Source organism: Lycorma delicatula, chromosome 1 (assembly GCF_047948215.1).
Source record: "Lycorma delicatula isolate Av1 chromosome 1, ASM4794821v1, whole genome shotgun sequence".
In the NCBI taxonomy this organism is placed as follows: domain Eukaryota; kingdom Metazoa; phylum Arthropoda; class Insecta; order Hemiptera; family Fulgoridae; genus Lycorma; species Lycorma delicatula.
The window spans coordinates 286,937,904-286,960,462 of record NC_134455.1 but is presented as its reverse complement, the minus strand read 5'-3'; the positions used below and the strand labels follow the sequence as shown (position 1 = coordinate 286,960,462).

General features: G+C 31.0%; 1 protein-coding gene across 2 annotated transcripts in view; it reads right to left on the bottom strand.

The window, feature by feature from the left end:
* The window catches only part of LOC142332488 (uncharacterized), a 30,730-nt gene extending 12,482 nt beyond the window's left edge, over positions 1 to 18,248 (bottom strand). Inside the window, exons 1-3 of one of the 2 annotated variants that reach the window (XM_075378941.1) lie at positions 17,796 to 18,248; positions 15,010 to 15,118; positions 4,411 to 4,531 (exon numbers count right to left, since the gene is read on the bottom strand). In XM_075378941.1, coding sequence (XP_075235056.1) covers positions 4,411 to 4,531; positions 15,010 to 15,118; positions 17,796 to 18,025 — 460 coding nt within the window. In that variant the 5' untranslated portion in view covers positions 18,026 to 18,248. The remainder of the gene's footprint in view (positions 1 to 4,410; positions 4,532 to 15,009; positions 15,119 to 17,795) is intronic. The other variant, XM_075378946.1, reaches the window with a different exon arrangement.
* Positions 18,249 to 22,559: the final 4,311 nt, after the last annotated feature.

Genomic DNA, 22,559 nt, shown 5'->3' with positions numbered 1-22,559 from the left:
CGCGGACCTTGCGATCTGCATTCACCAGTAGACAAACATCTATTTAATCAAAACAACTGCAGTGGCTTCATAAATAGACGATAGATAGCCTTGCATACATGAACCTGTGTTCAGATCTATTAATATTTAAATATAAGCCGATGGCCCTTACTTTATGAATATGCCTTGTATATTTATTACTCATACATACAAATATGCAGTAATGGCAATCCTGTCTTCATGTACAAAATGTTGTTAGGCACACCCCTCACAGGTGCTGAAGTTTTTTAAGAAAAAAAATTTCTGCACTTCCTCAACTTCTTAAATAATTTGAAAACCCAAATTTGCAGACCATTCATTACCCTTACTACCACCTTGAGTACTGTGTTAAAAAATACATTTCATTTACAGAGATTGGTATATAATTTGTAGATATTAAATTTTTCAAAAAGCTGCGCTTATAACTTGGCAACAGAGGCCTTCTCTTTCAAGTGCTTCCTAAATAACATCCTAGTCAAAAAATCAACTCAAATATACTTTCAGCTATTGATGAATTCAATATCTCTACCAATGTATTTCATCTTTCACTTTTATTCAGTTTGCTTCTCCTCCTAAATACCATCATTTTAGACTTATCCATATTTTGCAATATTTAGACTAGATATTTTGCAATATCTAGTCAGACTGTTGACCATCCTTTGTATGCACTTACGAGTGAAACAAGAAGCCTGTAAATAAATAAATGTAAACAGTCTCAATGCCAAACAAATATTTGTCTGTTGCCAAAATTTATCACAAATCTTTAGCACAAGTTCTAACCAACTTTCTACCATTTCAACAACATACTACAAAAACGCTTTCCTGTGAAATTAATAATTGTTTTTTTATTAACATGCAATGTTAATGAGTTTATTAACATTAAGCCCCTCTATAGTTTTCAACATTCCACTTCCTAAATATCTGAATCTAAACCTGGTGCTTTATTTACCTTCTCATGTATTTCTGCACAAACTTTTAATTTTTCTAATACTATAACCCCAACCAATCTTTAACATTATATAAAGCGAATACATTATTATGAATTATTTCTACCCAATGGGATGTGTTTAATGAGCATTTAAAACACTTTGTTCATTTGTTTTAGTAACTGACAACATTTAAACTTTTTTTCTAAAAAATAATCACCAATATCCAAAAATCCCTGGAATTCTAACCTTGTTTAAATTTTCCTCCATTTATTTATATAATGCATGCTTTTACCACTTACATATTTTATAAGATTTATTCATCTGCAAATACAACTCCCTTAATCAAGCTGTATTTTTACTTTCCTAAATAAATTTAGCATTGCAGAACTTTTCCACAAAATTTTTCACTCTATTGCACTCCCAATTATACCATTTTTACCATACTTACTGCTTCTTTTTTCTAACATAATTTCATCCCATGCATTCATACAATATGTCCAGCAGTACAATCATTCAATTTTCACAGTCATCCAAACCTATTAAAAACTGCCTACAGGAGTGCTTCACTTCCATTGGAAAAGACTGCACAAGATCCATACCATAATAATTAATGATAGGACAATAAACCCTCCAAGCCAGCTGCATTAAACTAAGCATTTTGACTTCTATTTGCAAGTAGTCTGAGTAATATGCAGATAGTGCCTTAAAATCTGTAACATGTCCAAAGCCACACAGCAAAAACCTATTACCAAATTCCACGTTAACAAATTTCAATAATCATTCATTCACCATCATTATCAGATTTAAACTTCATATTCATCACAATCAAATCCAAATCTTTCATACATTCCAACAATTTCCTCATTCAAAACCTTGTCCTTAGAAAATCTCACATCATTTAATTCACCCAGGTCCCATCAATTTACCAGGAATTGTCCCCTTTAGATACATGTACTGGAAATAAAAGTATGATCTTTTAGTTTAGTTTTAGCAATAAAATCTCCCCATGGTCTAATTTAATGAATTTACTTCCCTTAGCAATTGTACTACTTTTGTATCCCAATGAAATGCCCTCTTTAGCTCTTCTAGATGAGAACATCCTAACTACTGACACACTATTCAAATCATATGAAGAAAACAATTAATAAATACTTGCTCATCACATTTCCCAAGATATGAAATGTGACAGTTGTCACCACTGCTCAACATGCAGGAGTAGGTTCGCCCATGTGTGTGGAAAGGAAAGCTTGTTTTGTCTTTGAAACATCCTTGAAAAGATCACTGAAATATCTTTGTTAATATAACAAATTTTACATCAGAGCAATAACTTTTACATCACAGAGTAACATTCTGATGAGTGAAGACGTGTTTTTGATTCTTGGCAGATTATTGATTTCACTAAATGGATGATAAAATGGAATAACTTGAGTCAAATATTGTTTGTAAACTGGGAAATCAGCTTTGGAGACTTATGAATTCTTTTAAAAAAATAGCTTTTGGGGATAAATATCTTAGCTGATCAAATGGTTTTATAAGGTTCAACAGAATCAAAGATGGCTGCAAATCAGTCAAAGATGACTCCTAGTCCAGCCGGCCTTCCACTTAAACCAATGAAAACGTACTGAAAGTTCAATATATAGTACACTCTGACCATAGACTTATAATTAGGGAGATGGCTGATGAAGTGAATTTAAGTACCTACTCAGTTCAGTCAATTTTAACAGAAGATTTGAACATGTGTCAAGTGTCTGCAAAATTCATTCTAAAATTGTTGTCAGGACAGGAAAAACAAACCAACTTGAAGTGTCTGAAGAACTGATTAATCAGGCCAAAACTGACCCAGATTTGTTAAATACAATTATTACAGGTGATGAATCATATGTTTATGGGTATGATCCGGAAACAAAGGCACAATCACAGTGAAGGATCCAGGTACAAGTTCACAACTGAAAAAGGCAAGACAAAGTCAGTTGAACTGAAGACAGTATTAATGGCTTTCATCGATTCTACAAGTATTGTCCATCACAAATTTTATCCTAGGGAGCAGACAGTTAACCAGGAATACTATGAAAGTGTCCTTTAGAGTTTGCACAAAAATGTGCAGAAAAAAGGCCTGAGTTTTGCCGAGATAAGAACTGGGTCCTCCACCACAATGCACCAGCTCATCATGCATTCTTAATCGCGGAATTTTTTACCAAATTCCTGTGCTTCCACAACCCCGTATTGCCCTGATTTAACCCCTGTCGACTTCTACCTGTTTCCTAAATTAAAATTTTTTATCAAAATTTTTGATTTTGATATTTTCGATTTGACTCAACTGAAGACATTCAGGCAAATATGGAGAAGGTTCTTAGATCCTTAAGAAAGAAAATTTTCAGGAATGCTTCCAAAAGTGGAAACATCATTGGAGTCAGAGTGTTTCACCAACGAAACAGACAAGAGACTTCTCTTGAAGATCGACCACAATAGCTTTAAGTATTACCGTTTAGAAATTACAAGCCCAGTCTTAAAACGTTCCAATCATATCTCATATGCTTCTAACACACAAAACACATTGTAATTTTTGATAAGAGTTTAAAAAATTATACAGATGGCACTTACCTTTCAAACCTACAATACTGATCTGAAAAAAGGACAAACTCCTACAACTTCTCAGGTCAATTTCTATGTTGTAAATAGCACATACAATATTAATGAACTATACATTATTTTGACATTAGCATAAACAAAGTGTCATACAGATGACAGTCCAATATTTCAGAAGGATGTTCCCAATCAGAATAACAAGAAAAAGTTCCTATTTACTTATGTTTATAGGTTCAAAAACATTTTTCTATCAATTTCTCAATCATTTTGTTTTATAGTTAGAAATCTATATTCCTGGAATGAATTCACATATTTTAATTATATTTGTGGACATCTTAGAGAATACTCTCATCAAATAAATAAATATGAAACTTTTTGTTTGTAAATTTCAAAGTGCCTGCTATCTTAATTTCTGATTCTGTACTAGCTCAAGAAGTATTAGCATTATGAAACAACTGCTTATAAGCTCAAAATTTAATCATTACATTATGAACAAAATGATACCTTGTGTTTTGAAATCAGACCATGAACAGCCAAGTTATAATGAAAAATGTTAAGTGCAATTCTATTCTCCAATAACAAAATCATTCCATCCAGTTTTTACCTCCTTCATTACACAATAATCGATCAATATCTCTCAAACAGTTGATACTGCTCAAATACCACTAAACTGACAAAATATAAATTTAGCCATTCAGAAAATAAAAATTACTGGTTATAAAAAAAAAGAATACAATAAAACCATTACATACAAAAAAATGTTTTAAATTTAATTTTTCAAAAAAATTCAAGCAAAAAATTTTAATTTGTTATTAAAAATAAATTTACTAGTTTTATGAAAAGAAAATATATAATAATCCAATGAAATGATTCTCACTTGTCTTTTCCACCCATTCTTCTTCAACTTCTGACCCTGAAGAACTACTAGAGCTGACATGCTTCTTTTTTTTCTTTTTCTTCTTAAGCTTATGTTTCTTTTCTTTTTTGCTTTTCTTACTCTTAAGGACAAACACAACATAAATTTATAAGCTTATTTTAGGCACAAAAATGATAATAAAATATTTAATTACCTTGTTCTTTATAGACTTCTTTATAAAAATATACAATTTTGTGAAAAAACGTTTATTAATCTCTTCACAGCTTGTTTATTCTTAATTTTAGTCCAAGAATACATATGTGTACTCACATGCAAGCATACAAAAAATTATTTTCAATTTAACAAACATAAGGCTTGGAAAAACTCCATTAAAATAAAACTTAACATAAACTTAAACCTAACATTTCAGAGAGACACTTCTCATACCAAACTGTAACATCTATGATAAGAGAAATTTTTTTTTATCAATACTGAAAAACTAACCTTTTATGTATTGTGTTTTATGTTGTATGATGTTTTATGTGTTCTGTTTATTTTGTGTGAAGTGTTTAAGTAAACACTTTTTTTAAACACTAAAATTCATATGATTACTAATTCATATGCTTATGCTTATTCATACGATTACTAATGATAATTATAATATTAAGAACATCAGGTAATGAGGGAACATTTAGCTAAGTCCATGGTAACTCCATGGCATGCTATATTAGTAATACATAAATCCTCTCTCATAGGTTTTTTTGTAATGCCTATGAATAACCACAAATTTATATAATTATATGCAAGATGTTTTTTTTTTTTAAATGCCTTATTTTGTTCAACAGAAACATAACGCTTCACTTGGGTAGAAGATATACACGACAATTTTAATGCTGTATAATACATTCATAAAAACAAAATACTTTACATTCAAAATAAACTATATATCTATAATAATATTTTTATAAAAATGTATACATTTAAAAATGTTGAGTAACATGGAATTCATTCATGAAGCATTAGAAACTTTTAGGATGTAAATATAGAATTAAAAGACCAAAAATATAGCCAGTAGATACAGCAAACCCCTACAGATATGTCAAAAATACGGGAATAGTCATTACACATACATTTAACACACTATAACTAAAGGTAAGAAAGTCAATAAGAAAAAAACATTAACAAATAATTAAATCAAATAAAACAAATATTCAAACAAAATAAATATCATTATGAAACACTTTAAAAATGAACATTCCCTATTGTATGAATTAAGATGTCTAGCTGCTGGTAACAGGTTAATCCCAGAGTAGCAAATTCGGGAAAGAGCATCAATATGGTTAGCTATGAATATGGAGGAATCCAAAAAGTAGTTAAGAATTTCCAGTAGCAGTATCTGATATATGATGGGATATTATTTAAGGAAGCAATGATACGACGATTATTTAAGGAAGCAACAATTATTTAAAATGCTCCAAACCCAATAAAAACACTGCCCCACAGGCAAGTCAGCCATTGCTACATAAGCAGAAAACGTGTGTGCATTTGCAAAGTTGACACCATATCATAGCTGTTACCATTATTGAGTATGTATCAGTGGAAAAGACAAAGAGATGATTTCTTAAGTTAATACTGAAAACTAGCTGTAAAGGGTACACACACTAACTGATGATTTACATAGTATGAACCACAAAATTAAAGCATATCTATTTTGCTCCATGGATACTGTGTGATTGAAAGCTAGTCCGAATATTATATAGTCTCTTTTTTACTAAACCAATAGGATGGCTTCCACCTACATAAAATTTTCATACTGTAAAATAATTATCCAGTCAGATCACCAGATGGAGGTGACTATATAAGAAGGTAACAACACTGATAGACAAAAAAAAAAAATGTTTAATGTTTTTCTAAGTGTGATACCATTTCTTGAATTGCTTTTTTCCATATATTACAAATCTGTAAATACAATTTTTCTATCATCCTTAGTTTTAAATAAATTACGCTTCAAAAAAAATTAAGGGAAAATATAGTTAAAATCTGTAAAATTTATAATTTTGCATGGCCATACCTGTGTTAGAATGATTTCGTGATGCTTTTCTTTTATAAATAGCCTCAGGCACATCTCGAATTAATTTCCAACAGTAATCGGCTAGCATGTTAATATTCCATTTCCCTTTATAGCAGCTTTCCATCACCGAAATGTCTTGGTGTAAATATTCACCATGTTTGTCACGTCTCTGAGGTTGTTCAGGAAAAAATCCAGATGCGAATAGAGGAAATGCATTTCCAAATAATTATTAAATCCCATAGCACAACAAAAATCCCATGGTAATTGTTGGATATTTGTTTGCCGAGAAAATTTTTTGCAAATGTCTTTAAATGAAGCCCAAGCTGCACTTTCTACATTATTTAACATTGAGTTAAATACATCATCTTTGACCAATTCTCTTATTTGAGGACCAACAAATATTCCTTCTTTAATTTTTCCTTCACTTACATTCGGAAATTTCTGCCTGATGTACAAAAATCCAGGACTGTCCTTTTTCATTGCTTTTAGAAAAATTTTTCATTAATCCTAGCTTGATATGGAGAGGGGGTAAAAATATTTTTTTGGTTTCAACTACGGGCTTATGAATAATATTTTTCCCATCTGGAGTTAAGTTGTCTTCTTCCACTTTTTGGTAACATAATGTTTATCCCTAGCTCGGCTGTCCCATTCGCAAAAAAAAACACATGTACTTAGTACAGCCTAACTGCATGCCTAACAACACAGCTATAACTTTCAAATCACCACTTATGTTCCAGCTATGTTTTTTATAATTTATTTTTTCAAGACCGTCTTTCATCACATTGTATGTCTCTTTCAAATTAATACCATAAGCAATTGGTATCAAAGGATATTTCTTACTGTTGTGTACTACAATCACTTTTAAATACTTGGATGAATCTATTAAAGGCATTAGTCCTCAGATTTATGAACTCATCCTAAGTGCAATATAAGCTCATCAATATTTGTGCAATAAACCACATTATTTTCATCAACAAAGTGCTGAGAAAGTTCTTTTTGTTGGCTTCAAAAGCCCAAAATTTCTGTATTTTTTTGAAGTATATTCCAATCTTGCAGTCTTGGTCCTAACAGTTCAGCTTGATTTAAAAAAAATTTAAATCCCTAACCAAGTCATTTAATTCACCTTGTGATATCAGATGTGGCTTATTGGAAGATAATTCAAAATCAAAATCATTGTTTTCTTCTTCAGTACTGCCAGATTCTTCATCGCTGCTTTCTAAACATACATTCACAGGTGGCTCATAATTTCACTCTGAGGTACAGACCCAATTGCAGATTGCAATGAAGGACAGTTTACAGTATGTTTAGATTTTTTAGAAATTCCAGAAACACTTGTTAAGCAAAAGTAACAATCTGTTACACAATCCTTTGGTTCACATCAAACCCATAGGTACACCAAATGACAAAGCCTTCTGTGTACCTTACAGCCATCCTTTTAAAAGTACAAAACAATTAGTGCATACAATATGAGGAGCCCACGTCTTATCCTGATCACCAATTTTACACTGAAAGTACAAATGATATGCTTTTTTAATTAAAGGTGTAATGTTTTTCTATTTGATTTTACGGTAAACTCACACCACATACATAACAAAAGGCATCCACATCATTTACACAATTTCGAGGCATTATGACACTATACTGTTAACAAACTTAAGACAGCAATAAGACTGAACAAAATTAATTCATTCCTAAATCCAGTGCTTAATACAAACAACACAGCTGTATTTTCAGCGGCATGTTTTGATCTGCACAGATATGTTTAATCTTGTCCATGAAGCCCCACTCTTCAGTATTAGATATAATGTCATAATATGATTTAATTCTTTGTCTAGTATTGTTTATTTATAGCTTACAAATTATATTAACAAAGTTAAACAATAAAAAATGAGCTAACAAAATACAATATAGGAGCTTAAAATGCTAACTGTATACAGAAAAATGAAAAAAACCCTTTAATTAAAATTAAAAAATTTTTCAAAAATGATGTATGATAGAAAGATTCTGAGTTCATATTCATTTTCACCATAAAAAACAGATTAAAATCATGTATCGCATGATAGGAAACAAAAATTATCTTTATCAGATGTAGTAGAAATTATTGACATGAAATTAAAATTGAACTAAGATTTTTGGACAATAAATTACTTGTTAACACAATAAAAAATGGAAAAGCAGTAATGGGAAAAATAATAAATAAGAACTTAAGTGAAATTATAATTAAGATGAAATGAATTGTTTTAGTAGACTGGATAGATTTAAAGTGAAAGCAGACAGACTTACATGCCACCTCTTCAGCAAAATATGAAAACATAGAAAATACATATAAAAAAGAAGTGATCATATCAAATACAAAAGAGGAGATGAAATATCTAATTTTCATTGAGATGAAAATGTTATACTAGTAGGAGACTAGAATGCTACAGTAGAGAAAAACAAAAAGGAAAAGTAGCAGGAGAGTGCAACTAGGTTTAAGAAATGAAAAAGAAACTAGGCTTTTAGAATTTTACACTAAGTATATAAACTGGTGATTGCGAAACTCCTTTTTCAAAAACTTAAAAGAAAGTCACAAGATTGAGATCAGGAAGTACAAGAGGATATAAGCTACATTAAATTATGATCCAGCAGAGAGTTTAAAACTGAATTATAAAACTGCAAAATATATCCTGAAACAAACATTAATGCCAGCCACAATTTAGTAGTGATAAATCTGTTCAAGTTCAAGAAATAAACAGAAAAATGAAACAAAGAGATGGAGTACAAATATAAGTGATATAAAGTTAAAAGCTTGAACGAATCATAGGGGCCTGGAAATTAACACAAAAGATGATTCACTTGAAAAAAATTTTTTTTTTATTTTTATAAATGACAAATTCAAGAATGGAATGAAGTTAGATAAAAAACTATGAATAATGAGAAAATACATAAGAACTAATGGATGAATGCAAAATATTTAAGAAAACCAAAGATGATGAAGGAGAAAATTTTAACATATAAATAATGAGATTAATAGAAAAAAGAGTGGTTGAAAGAGGTATATAAGGAGGTAAAGAAAACTATGATTACTAGAAAGGTAGCTGTAACAAATAGAAAAACGGGAGAACTTGGGAAAATAAACCCAAAATGTATTAGGTATCTGAGGTTCAGATGGAAAACCTTGCTACTGAGAGAAAGAGTACTAGTGGGGGAAGTAATACATAAAACTGTAAAGAGAGTTATGAGGTAAACAAAAAATTAAAGAAAAATCTGTGATTTTAGAGAAAACTCTATAAGAATTTGTCTATAAAAACTTTTAGGCCTTTTACATTAAAAAATACCATCTGAATTACAATAAGTTATTTATTGCAATCTAATATCAGTACATTCAGGGAAAAGTAGGGTTGAATAAGAATAAGTTTTACAAAATAGTATGAATTGTATTAATTTTTTTCTGGGGAAAAAATTCAGATTATTTTATAATAAAAACTAGTAACAAAAAAATTAAAATTTAAGTAAACAAATGTTATTTATAAATACAAAAGAACACCAAAAGATGAATGCACAATTAAACAGGAAGGAATCTTTTATTTATTCACATAAACATTTTTAAAAAAATTTAAACCCAAAAAAAATTTACTTTTTTTTTCAAATGAACCCAAGCTTTTTTGAGCCAATAGCTCAACAACAAAAGGATACAGGCAGTCAAATCAGATTAAAAATAATTATGATTTTAATAATTCATAGTTAAACAATTAAAACAGGTGCTGCACAATAATGTTAATCAAATAATTGGTTGTTAGAACAGTAGATGAAATTTTTGGTTGGAGTACTGCCCCTCTCTTTATGGTAATCTCTGTTTTAATTTCAGCTACATATGCCTGTACTAATAACATCATAAAAGGGCAATAACTGGATCTATTAATTGATTTAGCACATGATTCTGCATTTCATCTCCCTAACAAAAAATAGTATTTGTAGTTATTTCACTGCTGACCTATTTTCCCACTTTTTCGGACATTAATATGATGTATTAACAATTTTTATTTTTATTTTTGATCAACAAGGTTCACAACAAACACTTTACTTATTTCAGCAATTAATAATATTTTTGCACAAATATGTAGTAAATTACCTTCTTTGGCCATTTTTCTGATGAATTTTCATGAAGTGTCAACTTTATCTCATCACAAAATTTAAGTGATCTATTTTTTTAATCTGTTTAATTAAATTTATATTATAACAAATAAGTGCAGTGTTGCACTGTTTGACCTTTAATATTAAAAAAATAAAAAATGTTTGGCCAAAACTAGAAAAATAAAGCACTTCTACATGCATTTTTTTTATTTTGGATATTTCTTAGATGTACGTAGTCAGAAAAAATGACAGGAACCTGCTTGAAATATATACAATAGTAAAAATCATGACTAGCCAAAATATCTGTAATTCAAAATGTCACTAAACTACTGTGTACCCCAGTTTAGTTTTTTTGCAATTTCAAGTAAAACAAATGATTTTATACTGGCAAACCAATATGCAATTGCTATAATCAAGTCAATTTAAACTTTGATCCATGAACTGAATGTATATAAGACACCCTAATGTTCAGGACTCTGTTTCACATAATGCTATTATTTTTTGTTACCAGCAATTTCAGAAAATAGATAATTTTTTTTTTTGTCTTCAATCATTTGACTGGTTTGATGCAGCTCTCCAAGATTCCCTATCTAGTGCTAGTCGTTTCATTTCAGTATAACCTCTACATCCTACATCCCTAACAATTTGTTTTACATATTCCAAACGTGGCCTGCCTACACAATTTTTCCCTTCTACCTGTCCTTCCAATATTAAAGCGACTATTCCAGGATGCCTTAGTATGTGGCCTATGAGTCTGTCTCTTCTTTTAACTATATTTTTCCAAATGCTTCTTTCTTCATCTATTTGCCGCAATACCTCTTCATTTGTCACTTTATCCACCCATCCGATTTTTAACATTCTCCTATAGCACCACATTTCAAAAGCTTCTAATCTTTTCTTCTCAGATACTCCGATTGTCCAAGTTTCACTTCCATATAAAGCGCTACTCCAAACATACACTTTCAAAAATCTTTTCCTGACATTTAAATTAATTTTTGATGTAAACAAATTATATTTCTTACTGAAGGCTCGTTTAGCTTGTGCTATTCAGCATTTTATATCGCTTCTACTTCATCCATCTTTAGTAATTCTACTTCCCAAATAACAAAATTCTTCTACCTCCATAATCTTTTCTCCTACTATTTTCACATTCAGTGGTCCATCTTTGTTATTTCTACTACATTTCATTACTTTTGTTTTGTTCTTGTTTATTTTCATGCGATAGTTCTTGCGTAGGACTTCATCTATGCCGTTCATTGTTTCTTCTAAATCCTTTTTACTCTCGGCTAGAATTACTATATCATCAGCAAATCGTATCATCTTTATCTTTTCACCTTGTACTGTTACTCCGAATCTAAATTGTTCTTTTACATCATTAACTGCTAGTTCCATGTAAAGATTAAAAAGTAACAGAGATAGGGAACATCCTTGTCGGACTCCCTTTCTTATTACGGCTTCTTTCTTATATTCTTCAGTTGTTACTGTTGCTGTTTGGCTCCTGTACATGTTAGCAATTGTTCTTCTATCTCCGTATTTGAACCCTAATTTTTTAAAATGCTGAACATTTTATTCCAGTCTACGTTATCGAATGCCTTTTCTAGGTCTATAAACGCCAAGTATGTTGGTTTGGTTTTCTTTAATCTTCCTTCTACTATTAATCTGAGGCCTAAAATTGCTTCCCTTGTCCCTATACTTTTCCTGAAACCAAATTGGTCTTCTCCTAACACTTCTTCCGCTCTCCTCTCAATTCTTCTGTATAGAATTCTAGTTAAGATTTTTGATGCATGACTAGTTAAACTAATTGTTCTGTATTCTTCACATTTATCTGCCCCTGCTTTCTTTGGTATCATGACTATAACACTTTTTCTGAAGTCTGACGGAACTTCCCCTTTTTCATAAATATTACACACCAGCTTGTATAATCTATCAATCGCTTCCTCACCTGCACTGCGCAGTAATTCTACAAGTATTCCGTCTATTCCAGGAGCCTTTCTGCCATTTAAATCTTTTAATGCTCTCTTAAATTCACATCTCAGTATTGTTTCTCCCATTTCATCCTCCTCAACTTCCTCTTCTTCCTCTACAACACCATTTTCTAATTCATTTACTCCGTATAACTCATCAATATATTCCATCCATCTATCGACTTTACCTTTCGTATTATATATTGGTAAACCATCTTTGTTTAACACATTATTAGATTTTAATTTATGTACCCAAAAATTTTCCTTAACTTTCCTGTATGCTCCGTCTATTTTACCAATGTTCATTTCTCTTTCCACTTCTGAACATTTTTCTTTAATCCACTCTTCTTTCGCCAGTTTGCACTTCCTATTTATAGCATTTCTTAATTGCCGATAGTTCCTTTTACTTTCTTCATCACTAGCATTCTTATATTTTCTACGTTCATCCATAACCTGCAATATATCGTCTGAAACCCAAGGTTTTCTACCAGTTCTCTTTATTCCTCCTAAGTTTGCTTCTGCTGATTTAAGAATTTACTTTTTAACATTCTCCCATTCTTCTTCTACATTTTCTACGTTATCTTTTTTACTCAGACCTCTTGCGATGTCCTCCTCAAAAATCTTCTTTACCTCCTCTTCCTCAAGCTTCTCTAAATTCCACCGGTTCATCTGACACATTTTCTTCAGCTTTTTAAATCCCAATTTACATTTCATTATCACCAAATTATGGTCGCTATCAATGTCTGCTCCAGGGTAAGTTTTGCAGTCAACGAGTTGATTCCTAAATCTTTGCTTAACTATGATATAATCTATCTGATACCTTGCAGTATTGCCTGGCTTTATCCAAGTGTATATTCTTCTATTATGATTTTTAAATTGGGTGTTGGCAATTACTAAATTATACTTCGTGCAAAACTCTATAAGTCGGTCCCCTCTTTCATTCCATTTGCCCAGCCCGTATTCACCCACTATATTTCCTTCCTTGCCTTTTCCAATGCTTGCATTCCAATCTCAACTATTATTAAATTTTCATCTCCTGTTACGTGTTTAATTGCTTCATCAATCTCTTGGTATACACATTCTACCTCATCATCATCATGGGCGCTTGTAGGCATATAGACGTTAACAATCGTTGTCGGTTTAGGTTTTGATTTTATCCTTATTACAATGATTCTATCGCTATGCGTCTTGAAATACTCCACTCTCCTCCCTATCTTCTTGTTCATCACGAAACCTACTCCTGCCTGCCCATTATTTGACGCTGAGTTAATTAGATAAATATAAATAGATAATTAGATAAAATAGATAAATTAAAAATAAAAAAAAATATAATTTTTTCCAGTTCCATCTTCTTAATGATGGTATAAAAGGAAATCCTGCAGTACCTTTTCACAGAATTATGTAGTTTACACTGGTGGTGAATATTTATTTTCTTCTTAATATGTTAAAAATATCCTTAATATAGTATCTATGATTTATCTATGAACTATAATTATTAATTATCTATCTATTAATTATTAATTATCTATGATTATCCTTTTTCACTCTTATTTCAGAATAACTCTACTAAATAATCACACAGATATACAAATTCACTTTACTTGCCCAAATCACTTGCAAATAGACCTCAGAATTTAAGCAGCCAGGAAATATGAATGGTACAGATAGCTAATTGTGAAGAAGACCGTACCATACATTGACATTAAATATACTAAACATAAACACTAAATATCTAAACATACCTTGCATATGATCTTCCACTATCATACTAAAATGAAAAAGATGGCGGTGACTATAAATCCAATATAAAAGTGCTGTGAAATCCAGGATGATAATAACTTATGCTACTAATGAAATTAGTAATAACTTATATAAAAATAAAATCCTATAGTGTTGCAATAATCAACATTCCATATTAAATTTACAGGAGTCTTTTCTAACAATACATTTTTCATAATTAATTTTTAAAGTCAGAATGAAAATAGTATGGCTGAAGGAAACAATCAATTTAAACTAAAATAAACTGATTTTTTAATATCTGAAGGAAAAAATGGTTTATAGAGTACAGTAATACAGCTAAGTTAATTTAAATTTTAAATTAATTCTTTAAGAAAATTTTAAATTGTAAAAAGAAATTTTAATTTTGTACTAACATTGTTATTAAACAATTTCACAACGCTCAATTTTTTTCATAATTAAAATGGTGAATAAATTGTTCTTAGATGGGGTTGGAATTTTGACTGAAGATCGTAGGCCACTCATTCTTTATCATCTTGGCAAGCTTTATTTACAATATCATTCAGATCATAAGTTGCAGTTATTAAATAATTTTAGACATTTAAGGCAGCTCACTATTTAACAAACTGAAAGACAAAGTGGGTTTACAAAGAACGTTGAAATAATAGGGTTTACATACCCACAACAATATTAATAATAAGAGTTAGTATTATAACATATAAATCATCATAATACCTTTTTCTCCCTTTTTCTTTTTTTCTTCTTTTTCTTTTCACTATCTGAGCTTGAATTTGAGTGGTTATGCTTTATCAACTCTTCTTTCCCTGATTCTTCTTCATCAGAACTAAAAATTATAATAATAACTTTGGGTTAAAACAAGATTTGGTAATTATAACGTTGTTTATAATGGATAAACAATATAGGGAAAAATCAGTATTATTCTTATAATACTGATATAAGTAAATTTCTTACAAATCTTAATTTTTTTAATGATCATATTCTTCCTCTGAATTAATATAATAAAGTTCTTAACAATTTCAGCTAAGGCGACTGCCATTTTAATAAAAACAGAGTAAGGTTACAGTTTTCATAATAAAGCATCTAAATCTAACAGCACTTAGAGCTAAATAAAACATAAAATTCATAAAACTATGTGCAAAGAAAAATACTAAAACTTTCATTTTGAAAAACATAACTTTGCATTGCAACCCACAGTAACTCAAAATTTTGTTTACTAAATCATATGAAATACATCTCATGAATAACTAGATGTTAATCACCCAACTGCAAGTTTCTAACCATGCTAAATTTAGTTACAATGAAATTTTAAGTAGTTATATCGCAATATAAACTAGAATCATACCCCTTCCCTACTTCCCTCCTCCAAAATTTTTTTCTAGGTATAAATCCAATATTTATTAAAATGCCCATTAATTTTGTTGTAATTTATCAATTAATTATAATTGTAATTACAATTATAAATTGTAATCAATTTAAACAATACAAAAATAAAAATTAAATATACTGGTTAACCTAATAGAAAAATTATAATTTTTCTAATTATTAAAAATATTTTTGTGAAAAATTAATTTGGTCTAAAAATACAAGTGAAATCAGAAAAAAAAATTTTTTTAAATGAAACTAAAAGCTGAAATCAGTTGTTAAAAGAATATATATATATATATATATATAATAATTTACACAATTAGCAAAAATCTTGTAGCTGTGCAATAGATAAGACAAATGTGGTGTCTTATCTAGCCACCTATTTGGCTATTAACTTGTTCACAAATAAAAACAATAAAGGAACTTTAAGAAAACTTAAGAACTGAGAAGTACTTCACAAAGAAGAAATAAAAATGTTGAATTTGCTGATGACCTTATATTAGGGGTTCATATAATAGGGTGTGTTCTTTATGTCATGATGTGTTTTGTTTGTTGCTCAGATGGTTACATGGTATCCATTTTATCCAATTTATGAGTTACTTTCAGAGTCTTTTTTTTGTATATGATAATGTGATTCATAGCTTGTTTAGTCTATTATCTTTGTTATTATTTTTATTTGTTTTTTTTTTGAGAGGGTGAACCAGTGCAGAGCTGTGTTAGCCGATTGTGTGTACTAGGTATTTTATATTACTGAGTACTTTTAGGTAGTTTTTAGATGGAATGTGTGTGTGTCTCTCTCTCTCTCTCTCTCTCTCTCTCTCTGTGTGTGTGTGTGTGGGGGGGGGGTGTTTGCATCATTTGGTGGATTAATCTTATGAAAACAGGTGGTTTATGTGAGGTTAGATGGTTTGAAATGTTGTTTGTAACAGTATCTATAATTACTGTTTTTCCGAGTTGTTGAATGGTTTCTATGATTGTGAGATCATGTAATTTATTTACCTATTGTATTCATATTCAACTATAAAGTGTAATTTATGATGTTTTTTGTTTGTGGGTTTTAATAGTTATTCACAATGTCATGTATTATCGTGGTACAATATGATGGTGTCAGAGTAGCTGTGCTAGTACTGTAATGGTTAGACTGTTTGATTTCTGAGACGAATAAAATGAATAGGTGAAAAAATTGTTGACAAATCAATATCCCACAACTGCTGGTTATTTATTTTATTAAATTTTTTTTACACTGATCAAACAGTACATAACTTCAAACAAAAATGCAATGACACATAAAGGTCCTCTACAACAATACGGAAATTTATATTTACCAACTATCTCTTACTCACAAATCATTAATTTGCTATCACTGACAACTTTGATATTCGATATATGTATACAAAAGGACCACATAATAAGCACTAGGAAATTATAAAATAAAAAAACAAAACAATATAATAAAAATTAATAGGCACAATTCACATCCAGCACACTTTTAGCTGCATTCTAAATACATGTCTGTCTAATTCAAAAACACTAACATCTATATCAGCTGACAACAGTGAGAGTAGCAACACCAGTCTAACGAAAGTTTCAAAGACAACTGAAAACATTTTGAAGATACTTATTAAAAGCATTTATTATTAATACAAACTTTATTCAATTAGCCTTTAAAAAAATAAAAATTATTAAATTATCAATTTTTGTATTCAATCATGCTGCTCTGAAGAAAATGATTCCTTTCAGACAGGTTGTGGTGCCCTTTTATTACATCAAAGGAGTAACACATCTACCCATAATTATCTTATTATGTATAATTACGTACAGATTTGAATAATATATTATTTAGCACTTTTCAAATTTGACATTGTTTGAACCACCTGCCTGTTATCATTTAAGATCAGGAAGGGATCAAACACAACTTATAATGGGAATTCATTAATGGAAAAAGATAAAGATAAGTTTTTATAATAAATATTAATTTTGATGTTGCTGCTCAAATAACATTTAATTCTTTTGTGTTTTTGCAAAGACGTTTTCAGAATACTTAGCTACTCAATTTGTGCTAGAATCAAGCAACAAAATACATATTTTAATCTTAAACTATCTTATGCCTACTTTAAAATATACAGAGCACTTACTTTTCTGCATGTAGAGGAGATTTTCCCCACACCTGTTCTACTCCAGTAAGCGTTATTCTTTCTCTTTCCTTTCTTCTATGATCCATAAAGTCATCTTCATGAGAGGGCCTCTCTCTATACTCTCTCCTTCGATCATCACGTCTGCTACTAGCAGCTCTATCAAATGGTTTTACAAATTTATCACTATATCCATTTGATGAACTTCTCTTTTTCACTATTGTACTGGACATTTTTTTATTCAAGTAACGCAACGTTTAAAACCAATTACTATATTTTTCACATGAAACAAATAATAATTTAAGATTCTAAAGGTTCCTGATAAAATAAATCAGCTATAAAATCTTTATCAAAATACTAACCTCTACGACAAACAATCATGCATCACTGTCAATTCTCTAAACACTAATAAGTAACACTCATAGCGGACGATTGCGTAATCATGATAGCCAGTTACAAATGAATGCTACATTTCAGGTGAAAAATTAATCGTGTTTCTATAATAAATTTCTCACACTGTAAAACTGAGTAATTTAAAATACATAATAAATAAGGTCAGAAAATTACAATCAATATTAAAAGACTTCTTTCTCTGTTTCCAATAACGATTTATGAGTAAAATGTATTAGTTTTGTTCACTCTACAACATAACACCAAAAACTCGTTTCAGTTCTAAATGAACTAAACCACCGAGTTGTTCTAGTGGTGAACGCGTCTTCCCAATCAGCTGATTTTAAAGTCCAGAGTTCCAACCTTCAAATTCTAGTAAAAGAGTAACATTTATATGGATTTTAATACTAGATCGCGGATACCGGTGTTCTTTGGTGGTTGGGTTTCAATTAACCACACATCTCCCAAATGGTCGACCTTAGACTGTACAAGACTACACTTCATTTACATTCATACATATCATCCTCATTCATCCTCTGAAGTAATATCTAATAGTGATTCCCAGAGGATAAACAGGAAAAAATAAAGTTCTCAATGAACTAAAACCTATTTTATCTTCAAATTGGTTTACTTTCTAAGTAACCAAGACTCAGATTCTTCTTTTGTGTCATAGTTCTTTCTTTCTTTTTCTGTTTAGCCTCTGAAACCACCGTAAGGTATTACTTCAGAGGATTAATGAGGATGATATGTATGAATGTAAATGAAGTGTAGTCTTGTACAGTCTCAGGTCGACCATTCCTGAGATGTGCGGTTAACTGAAACCCAACCACCAAAGAGCCGGCATCCGTGGCGCGAGTGGTAGCGTCTCGGCCTTTCATCCGGAGGTCCCGGGTCAGGTATGTCATTTTCACACGCTACAAAAATTGTCATTCATCTCATCCTCTGAAGTAATACCTAACGGTGGTCCCGGAGGTAAAAAAAAAAAAAAAACACCATAGAACACCGGTACCCATGATCTAGTATTCACTAGTATTCAAATCCGTATAAATCCTTTGTGTAATTCTGGAAAGGGTTACATTACTGAAGTAAATTTAATGCCAACATAACGCCATGAGATATCAAACATACAGAAACTTATTTTTATCTTGGAAAATGAAAAAATAATACAACTCTTGAAGTATCTTCGTTATTGTCCTCCATTATCATTTCCCTAGTATGTCAAACGTCATAACGCCATGATTTATATTGCAGCTATTGCTGCACGTGTAAATACTGTATTAACAAAATTTATCACTCAAGTTCATGATCATTCCTGTCTGTATAAGTTTTAGGTAATCCCCACCAAGAAGTTGGTAGCATTATTATTAAGTTAGAATTTAGCATTCATATTCCTGCTTGTCTGATTAAATCATTGTACTGCGAATACTGTTATTTGGATTGTTTGATATCTACCTTTAAAATTACATAGTAATTATTTGAGTAGTGTTGTACTGTTATTGTCACCATTTTAGTAATTACAATTCAGCATCATTATGGATCTTCCTGCGAATGTGTTTGAATTGTTTGTTTTATCAAGAAATAAAATATTCATTTATTTTAATGCCTTGGGATTTTACCAGAACATAAACTGTGTTTTCAGAGGCACAACATGGCATTAAGAATTTCAAATGATTGAAAACAGCGATGGGCAAGGAAAGACAATATCGAGTCAATATACTAATGCCATAAAATTTTACTATTTATTTATTCATAGCGCTATGAAATGACAACCGAGGCCTTCTGTGAAGCTAATTAATTATGAACCCAAACACAGCTGTTAAATGGAAAAATTATGATCAGGAACTATGCGCTGAGAAGCTTTTAAAAACAAATCATGTAATCATGACCTCTAGAGGTCGACAAGTCTTCATAAGGATGAAGAAAAATATAGGCAGAGTCCTTCAGGAACAAATAATCTTCAGAGAGTTATGCCGGGAAACATGGAATATTTCATGTTTGCAGTAGATAATCATTCTGCAGTTATGTTTTTGCTGATTATAATAGAGCGCATTGCACGGGTTCAATAACAATTTGATCAGTGAGCAGCATGTAATTGTATAACCTCTACACAAGGTAACTGTAATTGTATCTAGGAGGTAATTGTACCTCCTCTACAGAAGGTAATAGTAATTTGTACAGGAATTATATGCACAGTACTGTGAACTATTCACAGAATTTCATGGATCCAACAGAGGCACATATTCAAAAAATAGAACAACTACGGGAGGCTGCCAAAAACAAAACATGTCATAAATCAGGCACAGCAAAAAAATGTCTGTACAGCTACTTATGTAAATTCTTATGGCAGAAAAATGTGAAAATGGATGATCGCAATGTGTTTCAACAATTCTGTTAGATATTACTGCTTTTTGGCCTAAGCAATAAATATTTGTGTTCATCTGTAAGTTTTAATTGTTTCAAATATTATTATCTCAGTTTCAGCTTTCATTAACTTGTAATCAACTCAGTTTGAAAAATCTTTTTAAAAAAAAATTACAGTTTTCTCATTTTTACTCTTTTTAATGTCTTTTACATTAATCTCTTTTTATCTCTTTTACATTTTTTTTAAAAAGTCAGAGCCAGTTTTATGCCAGAAATACGCACAAGATAAATTGTGGGAGGATAAAGGAGAACAACTGGATCTTCCATAGGAATAATGCAGAAATTACATAATAAAGAGATTTGATAGCATAAAAGTGTGACTTAGTTTATAATAAAGATAATGTGACTACACATCTTTTAGTTTATTTATATGATGGATGAATTTTTACTCAACTTGTTTTAAGCTTGTCTTGTGTTTGCAGTTGTCCCTTTACAACCCTACATTATGTTTTCTACTGATATATAGTCTATTTACAAAACTTAGATAGTGATCTCATAAGTCCAACCAAGATTATTTTTTCAGAAAAAAATCATGTTGTTAGTTTATAGTATATTTACAGCGACATTTAATTGGTTTTAGATTTTGGGCAATATACACAACCCTTCTTTCCCTATAAAAATATTGCTCTCACCTCTGATGTTTAGCCACAAATATTTTGTAAAATTTGCTAAAATGTAAATCAACTCTGGATATATGTTTCTGTTCATTTTCCCTTAGGAGAATCTGTAAGGATACTCTGAGAAGACTCTTGTCCTCCATTAAATAAAATGGTTAAATTATTTATTTAAAGTCACAATTTAAATCTTGTCTGAACAAAATTTTGTTGTAATCATAGTTACTACAACAGACTAAACCCAATTATGGTCAATTAATAGCAGATCAAATGGATTTGTCCACTGTATTAATGACAATCTTAAGATGATGTGGATTGTAGAGTTCAAGTGAGGAGCTTTCAAATTTACTGCAGTTAACATCACATGCAGAAAAATGTGAATTAAAAACTTCTATACAGTCAGTTGGTTCAAGACTCAATTGTTAACATGTAACAATAGATGTGCAAGTGTCTATTACATTTGTTAATGCATTGTACTGTGCATTGCATTATTATTACTAATAGATATAATAATTTTTTTTATTATTAGTATTTGTGTACAGTACGGGTATTAAATTTAATTTTATACTGTTTATTTAACCCACTCGGCTGGTCTAGTGGTTAACTCTTTGTTGCAAATCACTTGTTTAACAGCTGATTTTTGAAGTCAAAGGTTCTGAGGTTGAAATCCAAGTAAACATTAGTTGCTTTTATATGGATTTAAATACTAGAGACTTGATACCAATGCACTTTAGTGGTTGGAGTTCAATTAATCACATGTCTCAGGAATGGTCAGCCTGAATCTGTAAAGATTACACCTTATTTACATGGCATGAATGTCATTCTCCTCTCATTGGACCATGGAGGATTGCTTATTGTTCACTAGTTGAACAGATTGCAATATAATGTTACCACATATATGCCTAATTTATTATCGGCGGACAAACACGGAAGCAACTTAGACGTGAGCTGATGCACAGTATACATACGCACTGGTACAGCATCACACCCACCACGCAGATGACCATGGAGTTTTCCCATGATAGTAGCGCTGCAGCCCCACCACTCTAAAGCTCCAATAAAAGAGCGTGCACGAAAGTGAATTTTCAATTCATCGTCGACTACCACCTGGAGAAGACCAAGAAGAAGAAAAAGAAGATGGAAGAAGATGAAGAAATTCCCCGGCCGCCTCAACGTGGGACATCCCGGCGGATGCCAACATTCCCGCCGAAGCAGCAAGCCTGGCCGACCCGCCGGGGGAGCCGTATTGGCTCCCTCGAACCAATACGGGAAGGTAGCACCCGCTTGACGCGGGCGCTACCTTCCCGCTCCAGCTCGCCAGGCTTCAATCGCCCTGGCCGGC